General features: G+C 28.8%; 1 protein-coding gene across 3 annotated transcripts in view; it reads right to left on the minus strand.

Annotated features, from left to right (window-relative positions):
* Positions 1-5,170: 5,170 nt before the first annotated feature.
* LOC142329149 (uncharacterized) overlaps positions 5,171-21,635 on the minus strand; it is a 177,264-nt gene continuing 160,799 nt past the window's right edge. For all 3 annotated transcript variants that reach the window (XM_075373491.1, XM_075373490.1, XM_075373492.1), the window contains 4 exons: positions 20,775-20,928; positions 19,834-19,912; positions 6,707-6,955; positions 5,171-5,303 (listed from right to left, as the gene is read on the minus strand). In XM_075373491.1, coding sequence (XP_075229606.1) covers positions 20,872-20,928 — 57 coding nt within the window. In that variant the 3' untranslated portion in view covers positions 5,171-5,303; positions 6,707-6,955; positions 19,834-19,912; positions 20,775-20,871. The remainder of the gene's footprint in view (positions 5,304-6,706; positions 6,956-19,833; positions 19,913-20,774; positions 20,929-21,635) is intronic.

Genomic DNA, 21,635 nt, shown 5'->3' on the forward strand with positions numbered 1-21,635 from the left:
GCTGAGAGATTTAAAAAGAAAAACTTTTTCTGTACACATTTTTTAGGTTCCAACAATCAAATAATTGTCTATATCAATATTAGGTATATGTAATATATGAAATCTTGACTACCAAGTATTTGTGAAGACAGGCGAGTCAAAATTTCCCAAATTGCTAGTTTATGTAATATTAGTGTTGGAACCACACATTCAGTCATTCATAATGTGCTGAATTATCACAAAATGTGTTTCAGAAGGGTTCCAAGACAGTTGACTCAAGCCTAAAAAGACACCTGTGTTTATTCTAAACTCAAAGAATGGTTTGAAGCGGAAGATTTAAATTCAAAACAAAAAAGTTATTTTATGATCATAAATTTTTTTATGATCTTTCTATGTAAGAAACATGGATGTACCATTTCGAGTCCGAATTCAAGTGGCAAAGTCTTGAGTGGAAACATTTGGATTTGCCCACCAAAAACCAATTAAAAACTCATACATCAGCCAGTAAAGTGATGCTGACAGTCTCCTGGGACCCACAAGGTCAAATTTTTACTACTTAGGAGAACAACGTACTGTGAACAGTGAATACTGTTCTAACATGCTCCAACAGAAAGTGAGACCTGCGATAAGGGGATAAGGCAAAAACATCAGGGCGCTTTCTCAAATGGTTGATTCTCTTGCATGACAACATGCACCCCCACATCATTCAGAGAATGGGAGAAACGCTTGAGAAGTTGGATCGGGAGGTGTTGCCACACCCTCCTTACTACCCAGACCCCCACCACATCTAGTTTTCATTTTTTTGGCCTGGTTCAAACAGGAAGGTAAAGACTTCTATGCTGCCGGAATCAGAAAGCTAAAAACACAGTGGGATAAGTATTTAAATGTTGCTGGAAACTATGTTGAAAATTAGTGTATGTTTATTGTCACTGAATAAATTGTTTTTTCTTTACATCATTAATTGTTGGACATCCCTCGCAGTTCCTTGTTAACACAAATAGTTCTATTTTATTTTAATTTATTATAAACTAATTACCAAAAATAACAGATGCATTTCCCTTTAACTCTGCATTGCAGAGATCTGTTACATGTAAAACCATCTACTGCATTTCCTTTTCATTAAAGTTGTGTAAATGAGGTTTTACTATCATTTCATTAATCTATTTGTGAGATGGCGCTCTCAGGTTTATTTATTTACTTTATAATTTATTTATTTTTATTTATTCTATTTTACTTATCCATTTTTAATTTACGTTTTTCTAGATTCTTTAAAAATTTATGTACAAAGATAATCATTAAAAAAAATATAATTTTAAGAGACTAAAAACTATATATATGCAATAAATAGTATGTTAAAATACAGATTTACAGTATTAAGAAATTAATTTAAAAAAAAAAAATATTATTAAAATGGTAATAGTAAAAATAAATCACTAAAATTCAATTATAAACAATAACCAAATCCTAATGGTAGTTTTAAAATATTATTACAAATAAATATGTTTTAAAAAATTTAATAAGAAATCACACATTAAAAGATAAATAATTATACATAAAATGAAATCTATTACAAGATAATACTCATTCCTTAAAACAGCTATAAATACTAAACATAAGGTCAATTACACCAATAAAATAAATAAAATATTTAAAACAATAATTAAGTAAATGTATATGGTATGAACATGCATAATAGGTTATGTTGACTGCTTGTAATGTAAGTTTAATAAAAAAATAGACAGATTAAATAATCTATGTACAAAAATTACAGCAATAGGAAGAAAGGATAATGGAAAATGGTAAACAGCTAGGATGGATGAGAAGGTTGCTGATATATAACAAATAATGGATGTAAAATCAATAATGAATACGATAAGATAGATAAAGGTGTGATGTTCTGAAGGTAAAGGAAATCAGATTATAGGACAAGTGATTTAAAAAAAAATTGCACTATTAGATCTGTTTAAAAAATGAGATAAAAACAATAAAAATAAGGTGCATGGATAAGATATAAATGATTAAGAGCTAAAAAATAAATAAACTGTGTTAATATCCATCAAACCAGATAGAAATGAATGAAAATAGAGATTTTGTAGCAGAAGTTTTAGCAAATTTCCTTTGATTTTTACTTTTTACTGATAAAATATATACATGTCAAGTATATAATTACACATACCAGTATACAACAAGATTTCCCACAAATGAACAGCGAGGCTTTTAACTGTGTATACATAAAAAATATTAAAGATTTATAATATATACCATATATCATCCACAAATTATGAAACAGATATTAAACTGCATTACATAGTAGTGAAGGAAAACTTTTCCTTTTCAAATTACTGTACTATAAATATATGTATTATGTTTAATGATTTCCTTCTAGGAAGTAATATTAATAAAAATACACATGGCACTTGAGTATGAGAAGTTATTTTGTTTGTTAAAATGAATACCTGTGGACTATTCCAGTGACTGTGCAGTGATTATTTTAGGTAGAAAGATCCACCTGTGTACAGCAGATCATGAGATGGTGTGAAGAATTTTGAGAGGAAGGGAACCTGTATACGGCTGCTAGGACAGGCTGTCTAAAACCAAGTGGAGAAATAAAAACTCCATATGTGAGCCCTCAAAAATCCACTAGATGTGAGTACAAGCCTTCTACTCAGAATCTGGCACGACCAACAATTCTGCAAGTTCTACTAAGAGACTGAAGATCTCTCTAAGATTTAGTTGTCTCTTAAGTACTAATGATTAAGAAGTTAGCTTAATTTTATATCAAAATGCTGGGAAGTTTTAAATAAGTTTAAAAAAATAACATGTGATATAATGCTAGATCACACTTTGCTGCCAACAGGTTGTGATTAAGACACTAGTTGTCTAATTTAGATTTCCCTCCACTTACGAGATCTATAGTTTATGGGCTTTCTTAGAATTTAGACTTTATTAATTAGTAGCTGGTAAAATTAAATGAAGGAAAATTATATTCCTATTAGTCCTGAGCTAATTCGTTCTATAATTTTTTGACTGAATCCTTTTTGGCTTCTGGTAGTTTTTACAGACATGGATATCTTTCCATTATTTGAATAAACATGGTTGACTGGCCACAGAATTTGACTCAGGTATCACAACACATGGATGTTGTTACAAGTTTTCAAAAAATTTTGCAGTTAATCATATTCATGTTTAGTATGAATCTAGGAAGATACACTTTGAATAAAGAAGTTAATATATTTATTTATCTTTTTCTTCTATATTTTAAAATTAGTCTTAGCCTTTTGCAACAGTTCTGTGTGTATTCTGAGAACTTCTTACTGGGGACTCAAGTTATTAAACTTGTAATGTCAGTATTAAGTATTTAATTATAATAAAAACAGTTTTTATATCCTCAGAAATTGAATCATAAAATTATTTTCCATTCAATAGAGGGTTTCTCTCTTTTGAGTATAACTTTACAATTCTAAATAATTAAATAGCAACTACATTAAATTATAATATTTTATTAATAATTTTCTGATGTAATAAAACTATAATATAAGTAATACGTTTAAGAAAATCAATTTTATATCAGAATATTTCATTAAAAAATATAGTATGAATAATTATTCATGCTGGGAATGAAAAACAGAATATTATTTAATTACTGTTATAAATACCTATTGAGTAGCTACTTATCTTGACCTATAATGTGAATTTTCCTATTTGTAACGCGGTTTACCTGTTTGTTTAAATGATACATTTAAAAATCAAAAAAAAACTTTTTTTATGTAAAAATCAGCTGCATTATATTTGTTGTTAACACATGCAGAAATGCTACATGTCTGGCAATTAAAGCAAGGATTGATGCCTTTTGATACTTAGGAAAGGAAGGTGTGTGGTGTGGAGATCAAGCAGCAATGGTGTGGGTTACCAGCAAAAGTGACATGATGCCAACATCTTCACCACTGAGAGGCTGGGATTTAAAACCCAGTACCTTTTCCATTTTGGAGAGATGAAGTGCGTAGCGATCATGTGCTCGAAACTGCATGAACCTCATATCTGATGACTGTGATAATTCTGTGATACTTTTGATACTCGGGAAGAACCTGGATAAAAAAAAAGTTTAAATTATCTCAGTATTAGGATAAGATTTCTTATAACATTATTAAAAAGTTATTAAATTAATAAGAAGTAGAATAAATTATATTCAATCGTAGAAAGTTCAGTCACACAAACAAAACCTTAATCTTGTTAAAAGGTTTTTTAGGTTTTTTAAGGTAAGTTTATGTTTTTAAATCAAATAGCGCTGGAAAATATGCAGTATATGATCAAAAAAAAAATAAATATATTGTCAACAATAATTTTGGTTGTAATTGCAATGCAAAACACATTTACTAATGTCACTGATGATGCTGTAAAATTAGTTAAAAGAAAGGGTGTAGGTGTACATTAAGAAAAGTCTTGACCATTTATTTAAAATTATGATTTTTTTTCTCATTAAAAATTAACCAAGTGTAATTTTCATTGGGAAATAAAATGTGGAAAAGGGGTAATTACATACAATTAAGTCCCATTTCTGATTTTGATGAAATTTGGAATATATCTTATTTAGGAACCAAAGTTATTCGTTACAACTGAAATTGTTTGTCGAAAACGCCTTTCACCGGAGTTACGTACCTTGTAAGTTACACAGTACCGTCTCTAAACATTTTGTAATTCAGCATTGTACAAGTGTAATGTACATTATTTTTTGACTAAATAATCGGTTATTGTATTTAATTATGAACTCAGCCTAACAATTTAGTTTAATATTTAAGGTTGATTAGGTTATTTTAGCCTAACAGTTTGTTTAGCATTTTATTTTTGTTAGATAAGTTTTTTAAGTGTAATTAAATGAATCTAAAACTGAACTGGAATTAAAATATTTCAGATTTAGAGTTACTAAATTTTAAAAGTGTTAAACTAAAAATAAAATTTCTTTATAAGAATTAAAAAACTATATCTCTAATACCATGTCATATAACAGTACTTAGAATTGTTTAACATTAGTTATCTCCAGAAACCAGTTCATCAGAACATGGCTGGATTATCTGTAGTTGTATAGTTATCTGCTGTACCAACCAATGTATGCTTTAGAAAAAATTATGATGATCTGTTTTATGACATTTTTATTAATCTTTTATCTTTTGATGCATTAAAAAAAAACTTACTTAAACATAATTTGTACAGCTACTATTGTATTACAATCAGCCTGTGTATCTTCTTCTGCTGAATTAGATAGTTCTTTGTTGACCACTACCACATTCTCTGCTAATGTTATACCAGCTCTCAGTAAATCATCCAAACTATAAAATTAAAAAAAGTATTATATATATGGTAAATAGATTACTTTCGCAATCAATTTACATTATATTTTTGAACTGCTAAAATATGATTAAAAAAGATAAAAACAGGCAATCTTAAACAGTAAAAGTTAAGTACATTTAATGTGAAGAGGAGTAAACTAAAAAAATTTAACAAGATATTTCTGTGCATAATAAATATAAAATCTATTTTTCTAAATGTATTAAAAAATGATTAATATTTTGCAAATATTTAATAATTAAAGTATATGGAATACATTTCTAATTCATTAGTTTCTGATGAACATTCTTTATCAGTTTCTTCTAAACTTGTATTAAATTAAAATTCCAACAAGATATGGCTATATTTTACAGTAATTGTGGCTCGATTATTTTGACATCTAAATGAAATAAACTTACTTAAGTTTATATTGATTATTATAATGTTAATTTATTTTGCTTATTTGTAATCTGATTTTCAAAATTAAATGTCATTTTATTCACAATAAAATGCTTAACATTTTTTCAAATAATATGTGATATGATAAAACTGAGGATTACATAAATATAACGGATTGAAAAATTGACATAGCTGCCATTTAAAAATTTGTGACCGTAATTTTTTTTGTTTATTAGACAACATTGGTATAAATGTGTGAACCAAGTATTATTGAGATTCTCAATTTGAAAACACAGAATGGCAGGCAGAAGTAAAATGAAGGGGAAATCAACATTTCTTCATAAAAATTTTTGTTCATTTTGACACATAGAATCCGAAAATGTACACCCAGCCCACCATTTTAGGCACAGTATTTATATTATATGGAAATAATTGAGGTAATTCATTAATGATTAAATAAGTATGCTTTATTTTTGTATTTTTTCACCAGTTACTAAATTTTTGTTTTTCATCAGCAAATTACTTTTATTTGCATGTCATTTAATTATTTGTATAAAAATAAAATTACCACTAACTATAGACGTATTCAAAGATTTGTAGTTAGTTAAGTCTATTTGCATAACCTACATTAGAGTTATGTGCCCTACAACAAAGATTTACTACAGGGCAGGCATAGAAATATACATAAATATTGCACGGCAGGCAACTTAAGCTGTTTATGGTCGTTTTTAATGACCGTCAGACATTTTAAAATTAATTTGAAAAAGTTTTAATTACATTTGAGAGCCCAATAACATCTGGTGATTTCAGACTCTCTATTAGAATGAGTATTATCATCAACATATTTAAGTCAACAATGTAAGAATTTTAAATAATTTTACTAAAAATATGGCTGAAATATTCGAAAATATTTATATTACTGATTCATTCTTGTTACCTGCCAAGTAAATTTGTGCAAGAAGTAAGATATAAAAATTAGTTTGTTGAATTACTATTGTTTACTTACCGATCTATTGATCCTTGCATCCAATAAAGGGAAGTAAGAAATAGCATCAAGGAAGGCAATATCTGGTCGTCTTTCAAGCAGTAATATAATTGGATTTAGGGAAGTTTTCGAATGAAAATGTGCTCTTAACGGTATTATAAAATTGTATATACAATTTGATGCATAATCATAATCAGCAGCTAATATTATAGTTTTATTCTGCCAATTATATTCTTTATATGCATTACGATGTGTACAGTGCTCACAAACCTAAAAATAAAAATAAAAAATTATATAAGTTAATATTCAATAAAATTGACTGGTTACTGTTTTTTTTCCAGGGTGAAAAACACTTTAATATTATCATCACCCACACACGATGTATTTGTTTTAAAAAACTAAGTGTCAAATATTTACAATTAAAAACAAAAACATCTTTAATACCAATTAAAATCCATCTACAAACCTGTAGTGTATGCTAAAATCAAAATGACATCACAAAGATATATCACACTATATATTTGATTAAGATGATAAAAATTACTGTTCGTTTTACAGCAAATGGCATAAATAGCTGAAACACAGTAATTCAAATATTCGAATATACACAGACAGCCCCTAAGGATTTGTAATACACAAGATAACTTCGCTTCATTATCTCCTAGTTTAAACTTGCGACGCAATGCCACATAACAGATACATTTCACAAGAATGTGGTGAACTGTCAGTCGGCAGTTGCAGCGAGCACAAACTGATGCAACTGTTTGAGTCATCAGATATCCATGAGTGAATCTAGTGTACACTATTCACAAATGGCAGATAATAACCTCCTCCCGATATTATTTCTGCATGAGGAGCTCCAGAGTGAAACTGTTATTAATTGGGCGAAGTTTATTGTTCATGGTAGCATCCCACTCATCATGAAATACCTACTTCAGGAAACAGATAAAATCATTAGAAGCAATGCAACTAATAAAGGGAGACTGAAAACAAGTTTCTTTTGCTGCACTGTCTGCGCACTTACTGCCTGAAATTCCTATATGGCTGGGGATCTAGCAGAAGTTCACTGTTGTATTATGTCTAATCATTTGCAAAATAACAGTGTGTTATTTTGCAAATCTCACAAACAACAGGGTGTCTGGAATATATGTCTCTAGGTGCTTGTAAGGCTCTCATGGAATCTGATCAAACAAGAACATGTAGAAATTTCAGCCTAACCATATGTAAGGCCTTATTAATTGCATATACTTCTGCAATGAAAATACTGGTGATGCTGGGAAGGCCAAAGATGTATGTTCTATTGCCAAACACAACAAACAAAATTAATGTTTCTAGAGCCATCCATATAAACGGTAACATCAGGATTCATGCTAGTCAAAATATTATAAGATTCCTATTGCAATATAATTGAATTTGGGTTCTTTTTATTATATTGACAAAAATCAAAGCAGTAATTAACGAGAGAAGATTGCCAAGGAGGATAATAACATGGAGCAACTATAAGGACAAATGCGGTGAGCTCTGATGCTTACTGGAACAGTAGATCTTGGCTGTTGTTGGTATAGAATCAGATGTTGGTTATAAAATAGTGCATTAAATGCTGGATGATTTTGATGCACTTCAATACGAGCTATGTAAGTGTAAATAATTTGATTCTGTTAATGCAAAAGGGATTGCTCACTACTTTCCATCAGCAGACTTACCACAGATCATTCTCAGCATTCTGAGAATAAAGTGTTCTGGAGCTCTGTGTGTAGTGGGAAGAAAAGCTGCAGACTTTTTACTTTTTTCTTAAAGGGAAGAAAAACCTGCATCAATTATGTGTTGGACATATGTGAGAATATCTCTTACTTATATAGAAAATGGAAAGCTCTAAGTAGTATTATTAAGAAAAAAGCAAGAGAAAAGAAACTGACAGAAAAAAATAGCAGTAGTAATACAGGGCAAAATTAAAACAAGAACATATGAAAACGAGTAAAATTTTTAGATCATATGCTATTAAAACAGAATTAAAGCCCAATCAGGCTTTAATTCTGGTACCCAATAAAAATTCAAAGTGCTATTTCTGTTTAACAAACATGAAACAAAACTTAAAAATGACATGACAAACATAACACAAATGGAAATATTATTTGGGCAAACAAATCTGTGCACTGAATTGAATTAATTTAAAATTAAAAAAAACTGTGGTACTTATCAGTTATCTGCCCGTCATGTATAATCGATGTTTTAATCAATGTTTTTAAGTTTGAAACAATACCTAACAACAATTTAACCTAACCTAAATTCAATAAAGAACTGCACTGCCGTGAAGTTATATATTTGGTAATTGCCAGATGTTCATTTCATACAATGTAAATTAGAAGCACAAAACTACAAACTGATCTAATTGAGGTAAAATACTAAATAGAATAAAAACAAGAAGTATTCCACAGATATCAGTTGAATGATAAGCGCCGCTGTCAATAGAGATAACAATTATCAAATTGTAATAATGTTACACTAATTTTAAAATATAATGACATTTCAGTAAATAATACATAGCTAAAATGTAAATTGATTACTACTTACTGTTTGAACTTGGAACAGAAGTATACGTGGCAGGCAGATAACCGATAAGAACTGAAACTGCATTGTTACTTGATTTGTCAAAGATTCATGGAATAAAGCATGATGGAGGTTGATGAAAAACATAAATAAAAAAATAACTTATGTTACTGATGTGGTGTAGTACACTACAAAAACCACAACTGGAGATGGATTATCATATAATCAGAGATAATAAATGAAATTGAAACAGTTATGTAATGGAGAACATGGGAAGTAAGGTTTTGTATTAACCATTTAAAAAAAATATTCACTATCAAGCAAAAAAGAATTAAATACAAGCTAAATGGAAGAGGAAGAGAGATGGAGTCTATGTAGTTCCTTTTATCATCCTCTATTATCATGGTGCATGTTTATAAGCTGAAGGAGAGGCTATTGATTAAATTTGGGCACTATACATATAACTAAAACTTAAAAAACAACATAAAGGTAAGAAATGCAATAATTCATTATAAATGATTAACAAATGTAGTGATTCCTTGCAATAAAATAAAAGTGTACCTTCATTCTGTTATATAATAATAATAAAAAAAGAATTACATCAGTAAAATCACGCAGTACTGTTTAAACCAAATAGAAATAAAACTATGATTTCATATTAGTTAAATACAAATTTACAGAACAATTGCTCTGAACCAAAATAAAAAACTTGTTAACAAACAATAATGCAATAAGCAGCCTACAAAATCCATCAAATTCTTCATCAAACTCACAAAAATCTTAAGTTCTGGTTAATCACAATCAGTCAGGCAGATTTATAATAATTTTTATCAAAACTTAAAAAAAATAAATAAATAAATGAAACGTAAATAAAATAACTCTTGTGAATGTTATTTACATAATTCAATTATTAAAAGCCACCAGTGGTATCAAGATCCCCCATTTAGGAGTCGAGTGAATCTCCACCAAAAATTCAAACAAAAGAGAGAAAAAACACAAGAAAACGACAAACAAGGCAGACTACATTTATAGTAATTATTTAACTTTCTATTGTACAAGTCATCTACAACACATTGAGTTACTTTCTATAGTTATTATAATATAAGTATTTGCCAGTCCATCCTCATTATAAACCATCAAAGTTACTGATCATTTAAAGTTATAAGTGAGAATTAATATCCTCCATGATCCATTAAAAAGATAGTCAAATTATTATTTCCAATTAAAAGGACTTAACTGACCTATTTTTGAAAAAAAAATTAATGTTATTTGAAAATCCAACATGAGTTTTACTAGCAAAAATGAAAGATAAAAAAAAATTAAAGTTCATTTGATAAGCTATTCCTTCTTAATGGCTGTTTTTTTGGTCAGAAACATTTTTAACAATCTTCTACTGAAATTATTATTTGATGTTTAATATTTATGGACTAAATTTTTTGATATAAGATAGCAAAAATTTTAGAAAGAAACAAATTAATCATCATTCAACTGAACTTACAAATTTAATTAAGACAATTATAATTTATTCTTCGATACAATTACCATACAAAACTATCTGATAAATTTGTATTTGTAGGCATAGAAATGTCAAGACTGCTTAATCAAGAAGTGAGATTATTATACTGGTCGGCAAACATATGCCTATTTTCTAACCTAAATTTTTCAAAAATTCATCAAAGTTATCGTAGCACTTTGCTGGAGTGGTAGGAAGGGAACACAAGTGGTCTAGATGATGTGTCACGACAGGTACTTATTTACAAAAAACTTCCCGTGGTCTTGCCATACTTCAACTCCCTCCTTTCTTCTACCACCACAGCATACCTGCTAGATATCAACACAGCCAAAGACATTGAAAAAGATATTTTCACATATTTCACACAATTATTGTCTACAATAAGACGGCTAGCAAACTGTTTACAGAATTTGAATTTTCATTCTTATGGCAAAGAGTTGTTTTATTATTATGTGACACTACAACACTATTCTGTAACTAGTATAGTGAAACGTTTTCAGCACTATAGGTGTTAAAAAATTAAGAAAAATAAAAGCATAGATAAAATATTTGTTTTAAAAAAATATGATTGCATATAAATAAATAAAACAATTTTAAGTTAACTATAACATGCATTCTAAATAAGTGCTGTTACAATGCAAAAATAAAGATAGATATATAGAAAGAAAGAGAAAGAATGATGTTACTCAAAGGAAAGAGCGAAATGTACTATGTACCGTGCACAATCTGCTTTCCACGTATAATCAGTATTTTGAAGTTCATCTTCAGAGTCGACACTTGATACATGGAATCTGAGGAAGTGAAAGAGAGGCAGTTCAGGCATGCCGATACACACAAAGCGGAGTGAAGAAGAAAAAAGCGGAGGAGTACAAGAAGAGATAAACAAAAAGAAAAAACAACATATTCTTTTTGGAACATTCAGTAAAATTAAAATACTACATTAAAAAAATATATATTTACAGACATAATTTTTTTATTGCCGTGAACATTTATATCATGTTATACATACTTGTTATTGTTACACCTTCAAAATGCAATACAATATTTATAAAACAGTTCATGCTAAATTAAATTAAAAAAAAAACCCAAAAAAACATGTACATTTGTTAATACATAGAATGTAAACTATATAATAAATATAATGATAACAGTCCAGTCTACATGTATCAGTATACACTTTCATCCTAGTGAGATGAAGTAGTCCAGTCTACGTGTATCAGTATGTACTTTCATCCTAGTGAGATGAAGTAGAAGCCAAACTGATTACGGTAATGTTGTTAAGAAATAAAGGATATTGGTTAATAGAAAATGTTGATACATATTTGATTATGACTGTGCTCATTACATTTATTATTTTTAATTGGTATATTACTCTGTTATTGTATTTCAAATTACATTTATAAAAAACGAAATTGACATTTAGACTGAAATGCAATTAGACTTCTGTAGTGGACAACAAACATTATTATGGAGTATACTATAAATCTGACTTGTAAATTTTGTTTAAAGTTTTAAATCTTTAAAGATACAGCGATAACGTGTATTCTGTTATCAATAGAATGCTGCTGTAGAGTGAATGGTTTGGAAGTACACACCGCAAAGGTGCTTAAAAGCTTCCAGAACAAACAATTAAGAATAAATAAAAAATCCTAAGCCAGCTAGTAAGAAAGGGGGATAGGATAACTAAGCATCAGTAGCATTCTTGTTTCTTCCTCTACGCTTATTTACGTAGAGTTAGCAATAAGTGCTGCACTGGTCGTATGTAAATTTTATGTAGATTTAGTATTAACATATAACATATAATTTACTAAACGTTTTTCTGTTTTAATTCCAGTTAGACTAGAGAAAACTTATTATGAACCGGAAGAAGTTCTTCAGTTATTAAAAGAACTATCTGATGAGGAGGAGGAGGAGAAAGATGGCGTGGAAGACATCCTTGAATTAGAAGAATCGGAGCCTGATGATGATACGGACAAGGATTCTGACTACCTACCGAACAAGGAGGAATTAGAAGATCAAGTTGAGATGGAAATTAAAAACATTGAATGTAAGCCTGCCCAAAAAAGAAAAAATCCAAAACTAAACCAGAATTACAGAATGTTTCAAATGATTTATCGGTGATTCTGAACAATTATAAACAATGGCTACATGTGGAAGACAACCAGTGTCCCTTGGAGGGGCAAAACCAAAAAGAAAATATTATTTATATACGACCAGGACCAACCTCTTTAGCTAAAAATGTTGTTTAGCTAAGAATGAAAATTAGTTCCTGCTGCCTAAATACAAAGCACAATTGGTTAAGATAGACTCTTCTGACTGAAAACCTATGTTCACCGATGACAAGGATTGAATATAATGTCATCAACCTCACTTTTGAAACGATAGTAATTAAGCCCCTAAGGTGAAAAACAGCAACTACTATGACAAATGAAATTGAACTGAATTAAAGAATGATGTATTGCAAATATGGAAACAATAAACCATATTTACAAAATGAGATAATGAACAATCAGAAATGAGAAAAAAGGGGATGATCCTGAAGATTGATGATAAAAGTTGTTAAGGACCTACTTACTGGTTATGTGCATTAAAGACGACTGAAATTTTACTGTATGGGAAGTCAAGGCTGTACCTGAAAAATGGAAGATCTGCTGCTAACAAAAAATTGAAACCAATACCTTTTAAACACACTCAATGTAGAATACGTACACAATTGTATGTAACAAACAAGTCAATAATTTAAACAGACTTAAAACATAATAAAACAGTTATTTTTTAACAGTAATATGTAAAATTTGTTTTTCCTTTCGATCTGACCACATCACAATTACACAGCTTAGACTTCTTTCTTTTCCAAAAACTCTTCATCCTTTCACTCATCTTTTTTTTCATCTCATCATTCCATTTATGATTTGCTTTTTCTTCTGTTGTTCTCGATATTCAAATTTATATATATCTTTTTCTGAAAATTTGTCTGTTTGAGAATTCTGCATTCTTTTATAATGAGTATTTAAAAATCCTTTCTGCTTCTCTAAACCATTTTTTTTTTTTTTTTAAAGAACAAAATTTCATTTACTTAATCTGCTCTTTCATTTTATATTCTTTTCTTTATTTGTGCATTATATTTTTTCAAAGTCTTTATAGTTTTCTTCTGCTTTTCTTAATTTATAAAATACTGTTTTCATATTTTGGACTGTATATATTTTTTAAAATTCTTTTTTCTAGTTCGCTGATTTATTTTTCTGAAAATATTTGTAAACTCTCTGGCCCATACAGAGCTTCTGGAAGTATTACTATCTTGTAATGTCTCAGTTTTTTTTTTTTTGGAAAGAATTTTTTGTTATATAAATATTCTTTGTTAAATGATTTGTTATTTCAATTTTCTACTATATTCTAGCTTTCATTCCTATTTTTTCTAAGATTTTTGGTGTTATAGTTTTCCGTATATTTAAATTTTGGGATTCTTTTATTCATTTTTTTCTTCTAAGATTCTGTTTGTTTAAGCTTTGTTTCTACTACTTGAGAAGCATTTTATTTTTTCATAAACATTTTAAGCACGATTTTATTTGTACATTATTATAATTTTTTAATTTTCTTTTTCACTTCATCAATATTTTCAGCTAAATCGTCTGCAAAGACTAATATGTTCACAAACAGAAATTCAAATTTTGTTCTCATTTTGTTGTTTTCATCAATTCTTACCTTTTTTTTTAATTCTTTATTCCACTCTGTTAAAAAGTATTGGTGATAGAACATCTTCTGTTTTTGTGTCATTTCACATATTAATTCCTGACTGTATATGAAATGTTAATATTAAAAAGCACGGCTCAAACATTGAAATTTTTTAAGTTTTAGTCAATTTTTACCATCACTCCAAAAAGTTAATATTTTTCTTTCAAAATTCAATTAATAAATAATTCAGTTAATATTCACCAGTAGCCGATTTCAAACAATACTTAAAAAAAAAATTTGCAGCATTAGACCTATGACTACCAGATACTGCTGGAAAACTCAATGTCAGGATACTTCGATAGCATAAAAATTCTGTAATATTCCTACAACAATACACTTGTGTAAAATATTTGTATTTTATAATATTAAATAGGTCAATAACCTAATATAAAAATTATTGAAATTATCTGATATAAGAATTATATCAGATGTGGAGTACATTCATTAATTATCGTAGTATGGTACGAAGAACTATTTACAATAAATCAATAGATTTTATTAGAGATATACCTATCGAGTTATTTAATGCAAAAATGGAAATATAGGAAAGAATTTTTTTTCAGAAAATGTTTACGGTTTGTGAATGTTTAATGATAAACAAAAGTCATCTCAAAAGAAAAACGTGAAAATAATTTTAAAAATTAAATAAATAAACAGAAAGTTATTCAATATTAGTTTATTTATTACTGATTTCCTGAATTAGTGATTTGTTTATAGTTTGAACTATGTTTCCTCAGCATTCATTGGTCTGAGAAAATAAAACAAATATAACAAAAGTCTATTTTCTTTTGAAGCGTGAATAAAATTCTAACTTCATATAATTATATAATAGTTGGTAAACTAAAAAATGTAGAAAAAACATACTACTTTATCTTAATAAATAAACATTTTATTTTAAAAATAAAATTTTATCTTATACTAAGCAGAAATTTGTTTATTAAATACAGACAATAATTATTATTATAACATTATAAATAGATTGGATAAGTAATTTTGTATGAATGATATGTATAATTTACATAATTTATTATTCTTTTTTTCCTTAAAATCTTGGATTTATGATGGAGTTACTTTACAGGTGATGAAAAATTGGAGTGATACCCTAGTGCAGTAGGAATAAGAGAAAATAAATTGAAAAAAGATTACAATCAAAAACCATTTACAGAAATATTACTTAAAATCTAAAAGTTGTAGGTCATTTTGATTATTTTAATTATAATTTATAAACACTGAGGTATACTGATAATTTTAGAATTTCAAATGTATACTGACCTCAGCAATTGAGCATTGCTCAGCAGTTTGCAATGCTGGGCTTTAGCGAATTTCTATATATAATCTTCTAATCTTTTACATTTATAATGAGCTTAATCTTCTACTTTTAGTTTGCTCTATATATTAGAAACAACAGATTTACTATTTATTATTGTAAATTACTTTCTTAGAAATTATAATTAAAAAAAGTTACGTTAAATATGAATTAGGTAGTTGAGAAATTTGCTTAATTAACAGTGAAAAAACTGTTGATTAGAGACCAGTATCTAATAGGAATTTTTAATTAAAAATATTTCTGTGACGTGGTTTATCATCACTTTAATTACATGCATAGACTGAATTTAGTATGCATGAAGTTTTAGGCGCTTATGTAAAACCTTCACGATTATCGATTGTGGTATTCCCAGTTTTAAACTCACACGATTAGTCGATTTATCAGGGCTTCTCTGAAAAGTTTCTCTTACTTGATTCACAACTTCCTCAAAGACAGGAGGTCTACCGGAACTTTTTTTTGTGTATTACATTTCCTGTATTCTTAAACTGCTGATACTAATGACAAAAATGTCTATGAACAGTAATAACAGATCTGCTTTCATGAAACCATAATACACACTTTCTTCTTTGCTTCATTCTGTACGGTAGCCATTCCTCAACTGACAATCCCCCTGTCATTACATCCAGCCAGCATGTTCATTCAAGGTCATTCAGTGACTCTAAGTACCTACACTAATGTTTGAAAAAATCAATGTGCACTACTTTGCTTTGTTTATGTTTTAGTAACCATTAAAATGCACTGAATAATTTACGTTCACTCTGTATAACAATAGACAGTTCTGCCTAGTAGATTCACAGACCAACCTGCAATTGCATCGGTTTAAGTAAAAGGGCAGAGAGATCTCTTCAAATTTAAAGAATTTTCTTGAACCTTTTTAAATTAACTGGTAGCTTAATAAATCAATAGTTATAATAATATTAACAACAAAATTTTGTTTTTTGTTTGTTTAAAAAATTTTAATAGCTGAATCTTTTTTTTCACTAATTTCAAAATCTAAGTGGTTTCTTTCTAATAGGGGTAGTTTTTTGTACCATTTTACCGTTTTTTTTTAAAGAAAAAAGCATTGTGTTAATAGTATAACAATATTTTACATCAATTCTACTGCCTAAAATCTGCTTTTTCAGAATTTTTAGTGTAGTTTGCTGTAGGTAGCCTATATCAGTATTTAGATTCCAGCAGTAATCAGCCAGCATTCTCTTTTCCCTGGTAGCATGTTCTCATGGCGGATATTTCCTGGTGAAAGCATTATCCATGTTCGCCACCCACATCGTCAAAGATCGGTAGGGAAAAAATTCAGATGAGAATCTAAGAAGTGGATCAATAGTGCTGTATTACATCAAGTGCTTTATAGTTTTTAAGACGCTCAGTTACAAGTTTGCAGAATCTGCCTTATGATTTTCCAGGAAATTGTTTACAATCTTTTAAAAGCATTTCCACATAACAACTTAGCAATTAAAACTCACAGTCAAATTGTCTTCAAATTCAATATCCTTTATTAGTTTTGTTATCTGCAGTCCAACAAATATACCTTCCTTTATCTTAGCGTCACTTATATTAGGAAACTTGTTCTTTAGAAAGTGAGATCAAGTCCCATCATGATATATTACTTAAAAAAATATATTACTTTAAAATGTTGTTAAAGTAATATATCATGATGGGACTTGATCTCACAACATTTTCCATTAAACATAGCTTAATGTGTAGTAACAGAAAGTAAACTTTTTCAGATTTTTCTTGCACTTTTTTTTAAAATGAAAAGTACATAAAATCTTATTTCATTAATAGCTTTCTGATATTTTTTCTTTTTTTTTGTTGTTATTATTGAATTATTATTTATTATAATTTTTTTTATAATCAGAGGTTAATAATCATTAATAAATCAATATATTTAAATTAAAAAAAAAGAAGTTAACAACAAAAGGAGATGAAGTTTAATTCAAATCGATGTGCCTTCCCCTTGTAAGATCCAAACGTTTCATTAATTAAAATTTTATTCGGCTATAACTATATGATTGTTCTTGTATGTGCGTTCGAGTGTGATTGTGCAAGTGTCGTGTGGTGAGGGTGGATGAATGAGTGTACGAAAGTAGGGAGCGACAGTAGAGTGGGTCTGGTATTGGAAGCGTGATCAACTTTTTTTTCTTTTTTTTTGTCTTCAGTCGTTTGACTGGTTTGATGCAGCTCTCCAAGATTCCCTATCTAGTGCTAGTCGTTTCATTTCAGTATACCCTCTACATCCTACATCTCTAACAATTTGTATTACATATTCCAAACGTGGCCTGCCTACACAATTTTTTCCTTCTACCTATCCTTCCAATATTAAAGCGACTATTCCACGATGCCTTAGTATGTGGCCTATAAGTCTGTCTCTTCTTTTAACTATATTTTTCCAAATGCTTCTTTCTTCATCTATTTGTCGCAATACCTCTTCATTTGTCACTTTATCCACCCGTCTGATTTTTAACATTCTCCTATAGCACCGCATTTCAAAAGCTTCTAATCTTTTCTTTCAGATACTCCGATCGTCCAAGTTTCACTTTCATATAAAGCGACACTCCAAACATATACTTTCAAAAATCTTTTCCTGACATTTAAATTAATTTTTGATGTAAACAAATTATATTTCTTACTGAAGGCTCGTTTCGCTTGTGCTATTCGATATTTTATATCGCTCCTGCTTCGTCCATCTTTAGTAATTCTACTTCCCAAATAACAAAATTCTTCTACCTCCATAAACTTTTCTCCTCCTATTTTCACATTCAGTGGTCCATCTTCGTTATTTCTACTACATTTCATTACTTTCGTTTTGTTCTTGTTTATTATCATGCGGTAGTTCTTGCGTAGGACTTCATCCATGTCTTTCATTGTTTCTTCTAAATCCTTTTTACTCTTGGCTAGAATTACTATATCATCAGCAAATCATAGAATCTTTATCTTTTCACCTTGTACTGTTACTCCGAATCTAAATTGTTCTTTAACATCATTAACTGCTAGTTCCATGTAAAGATTAAAAAGTAACGAGGATAGGGAACATCCTTGTCGGACTCCCTTTCTTCTTACGGCTTCTTTCTCGTGTTCTTCAATTATTACTGTTGCTGTTTGTGGTTCCTGTAAATGTTAGCAATTATTCTTCAGTCTCTCTATTTGAACGTTAATTTTTTTAAAATGCTGAACATTTTATTCCAGTCTACGTTATCGAATGCCTTTTATAGGTCTATAAACGCCAAGTATGTTGGTTTGTTTTTCTTTAATCTTCCTTCTACTATTAATCTAAGGCCTAAAATTGCTTCCCTTGTACCTATACTTTTCCTGAAATCAAATTGGTCTTCTCCTAACACTTCCACTCTCCTCTCAATTCTTCTGTACAGAATTCTAGTTAAGATTTTTGATGCATGACTAGTTAAACTAATTGTTCTGTATTCTTCACATTTATCTGCCCCTGCTTTCTTTGGTATCATGACTATAACACTTTTTTTGAAGTCTGACGGAAATTCCCCTTTTTCATAAATATTGCACACCAGTTTGTATAATCTATCAATCGCTTACTCACCTGCACTGCGCAGTAATTCTACAGGTATTCCGTCTATTCCAGGAACCTTTCTGCCATTTAAAGCGTGATCAACATGTCAATATAGTCCACTAGTTCAGTAATCAAGTAATCAATAAATCAAATTATAATTCAAGGTGGATGTGTCATTAAATACCAGCGCAAAATCATTCAATAATCCTTAACCAATGAAAATAGTTATCGCTTATGATATATCACTGAAAAACTCTCAATGAGGGCTTATTACTACAATTAAGAAAAAGTCCAAAATCCAATTTTTTTTTTTTGATTTTGGGCTTCTTGAACTTTTGCTTCAGTCAATTGCAATCAACTAGATGTCATCAATCACTAGTCATCACAACTAGATGTTACAACAATCCTAAATCCAAAATTTCAACATTCTTAATTTAGCGACTTAACTGCTGTAATAAATAAAATAAATAAATATAATGTACTTGCAATATTCATGCAAATGTACTTACTGGAACAGAGGAAGGGCAATTACAAAAAATCTGAGGCTGGTACAGAAATTCTGACTTCATATTTGGAATCAGTGTCCAACTAAAATTCAGGAAATATTGAGATTAACAAAATCACTATTGATCATTTTAATTACTCACTAATTCATTTAATTAAGTAGTAATCACTAAATAACATATGATGTATTTGTTAATTTAACTGTTAATTCATTTAACAATATTTGAAGCAGAAAGAAATCTAATGATCCCAGTACTCCTCAAAAGTTAGTATGCCAGCATACTCTTATTACCACTGAAATTGAAATTATATGTTTATTCCAGAGAATGTTATTTTGAAAAATGAGAAAAGTTTTGAGTAGTAATAAACATTATGTAAATCTTTAAAGTCTTTATGTAAAATCTTTAAATGTTATTACGAGTTTACGAGTTCAGTGAATGAATTACAAAACAAAGTTCTTTAAGTATTAGACTAAAAAAAAATCATTTTAAAAAAAAGTTTTAATTTACTTGTATATCAAATTATTCTCTGTATTCAATTTTATAATAAAATTATATTAGGAAAAGGTAAAAAAAAATGTTTTTAATAGAGACAGAACTTAGTAATACGGCAGAAAAATAAGTTAAAATATTGCAAAATAAATTTTGAACTGAATAAAACTACAATTACTAAGTTTAGATACTTTCTTAGCTGAAAAAATCCAGTTGGCAAAATATTCTATCGCACAAAAAAACAACATTGAATTTACATACACTCTTATTAATATTATTATTAATTCTAGTGAGATTTATAAATCAACACACAACCAAACTGATATTAGTAAAATGTACAAACTTTAATAATTATAAGACACGATGAAAACAACACTTAAGGTGCATAACATCCATCCTTTTATGAAACACAATAACTGTGATATAAGTTCATGCTAATCAATTACAATACTTACGCTATTTTTTCGCTGGGCGATCACCAAGGCATATCATCATCCATTTCATCTTTACTATCATCACCATCACCTTCATCCTGAGCCCCTGACGATATATTTAATGTTGAGCTAGTAAACCTATCTGGTACCGGTAAAATACTTGGTCTTCTACTACCTGAAATATTGCAAAAAGAAGAAAACAAATAATTTAATAATAATGATGTAATATTTTACCAATAAATTTTCAAAACTGGGCGTTAAAATTATAAGATAAAAAAATGAACAAATATCATTAAAACATTAAAAAAAAATTGTTACAAATGCTTAGGGAAATGAAAGTGTACACTAATTATTCTGTCGTACTTTCTCTTTTAGTTTCTATTTCACAATGTATTTAGATCAGCTCATAACGTTTATTAAATAATATCATATTTAACTGCAAAAATATATTTTTGAAGATTGAACTGGCTATTTCCTATTTTAAACTTTGGCACTTGGATAAAAAATCAACATGGGATTGATTGAATATGAAAGGTATATTTAACAGAAACTTTTCTTTGATGAATATTTTTCCAATTTCTCCACATGCCAATTACAGCAGTATATTTAAAAAAAACTCATTCTTTTTTCAGGTTTCTTTTATCTTTTATCGCTAGCATACTTCAGTCTTGCTAGTCCATCTTTCTTTCTTACTAGGCTTGCTAGTCGCTCTTCTTAGGGTTCTTCAGAATCACAAACACAGTCGTTATCGACCGTACACTTTCAGATACAAATTACAATTACTTTCAGGTACAAATTACATTCAAAAATGTTTTTCATTATTATTTTCATGTAATGAAAAATTTAATAAATAATCAATTGATGATGCCTTTACTTGGTGAG

Source organism: Lycorma delicatula, chromosome 8 (genome assembly GCF_047948215.1).
Source record: "Lycorma delicatula isolate Av1 chromosome 8, ASM4794821v1, whole genome shotgun sequence".
Lineage (NCBI taxonomy): Eukaryota > Metazoa > Arthropoda > Insecta > Hemiptera > Fulgoridae > Lycorma > Lycorma delicatula.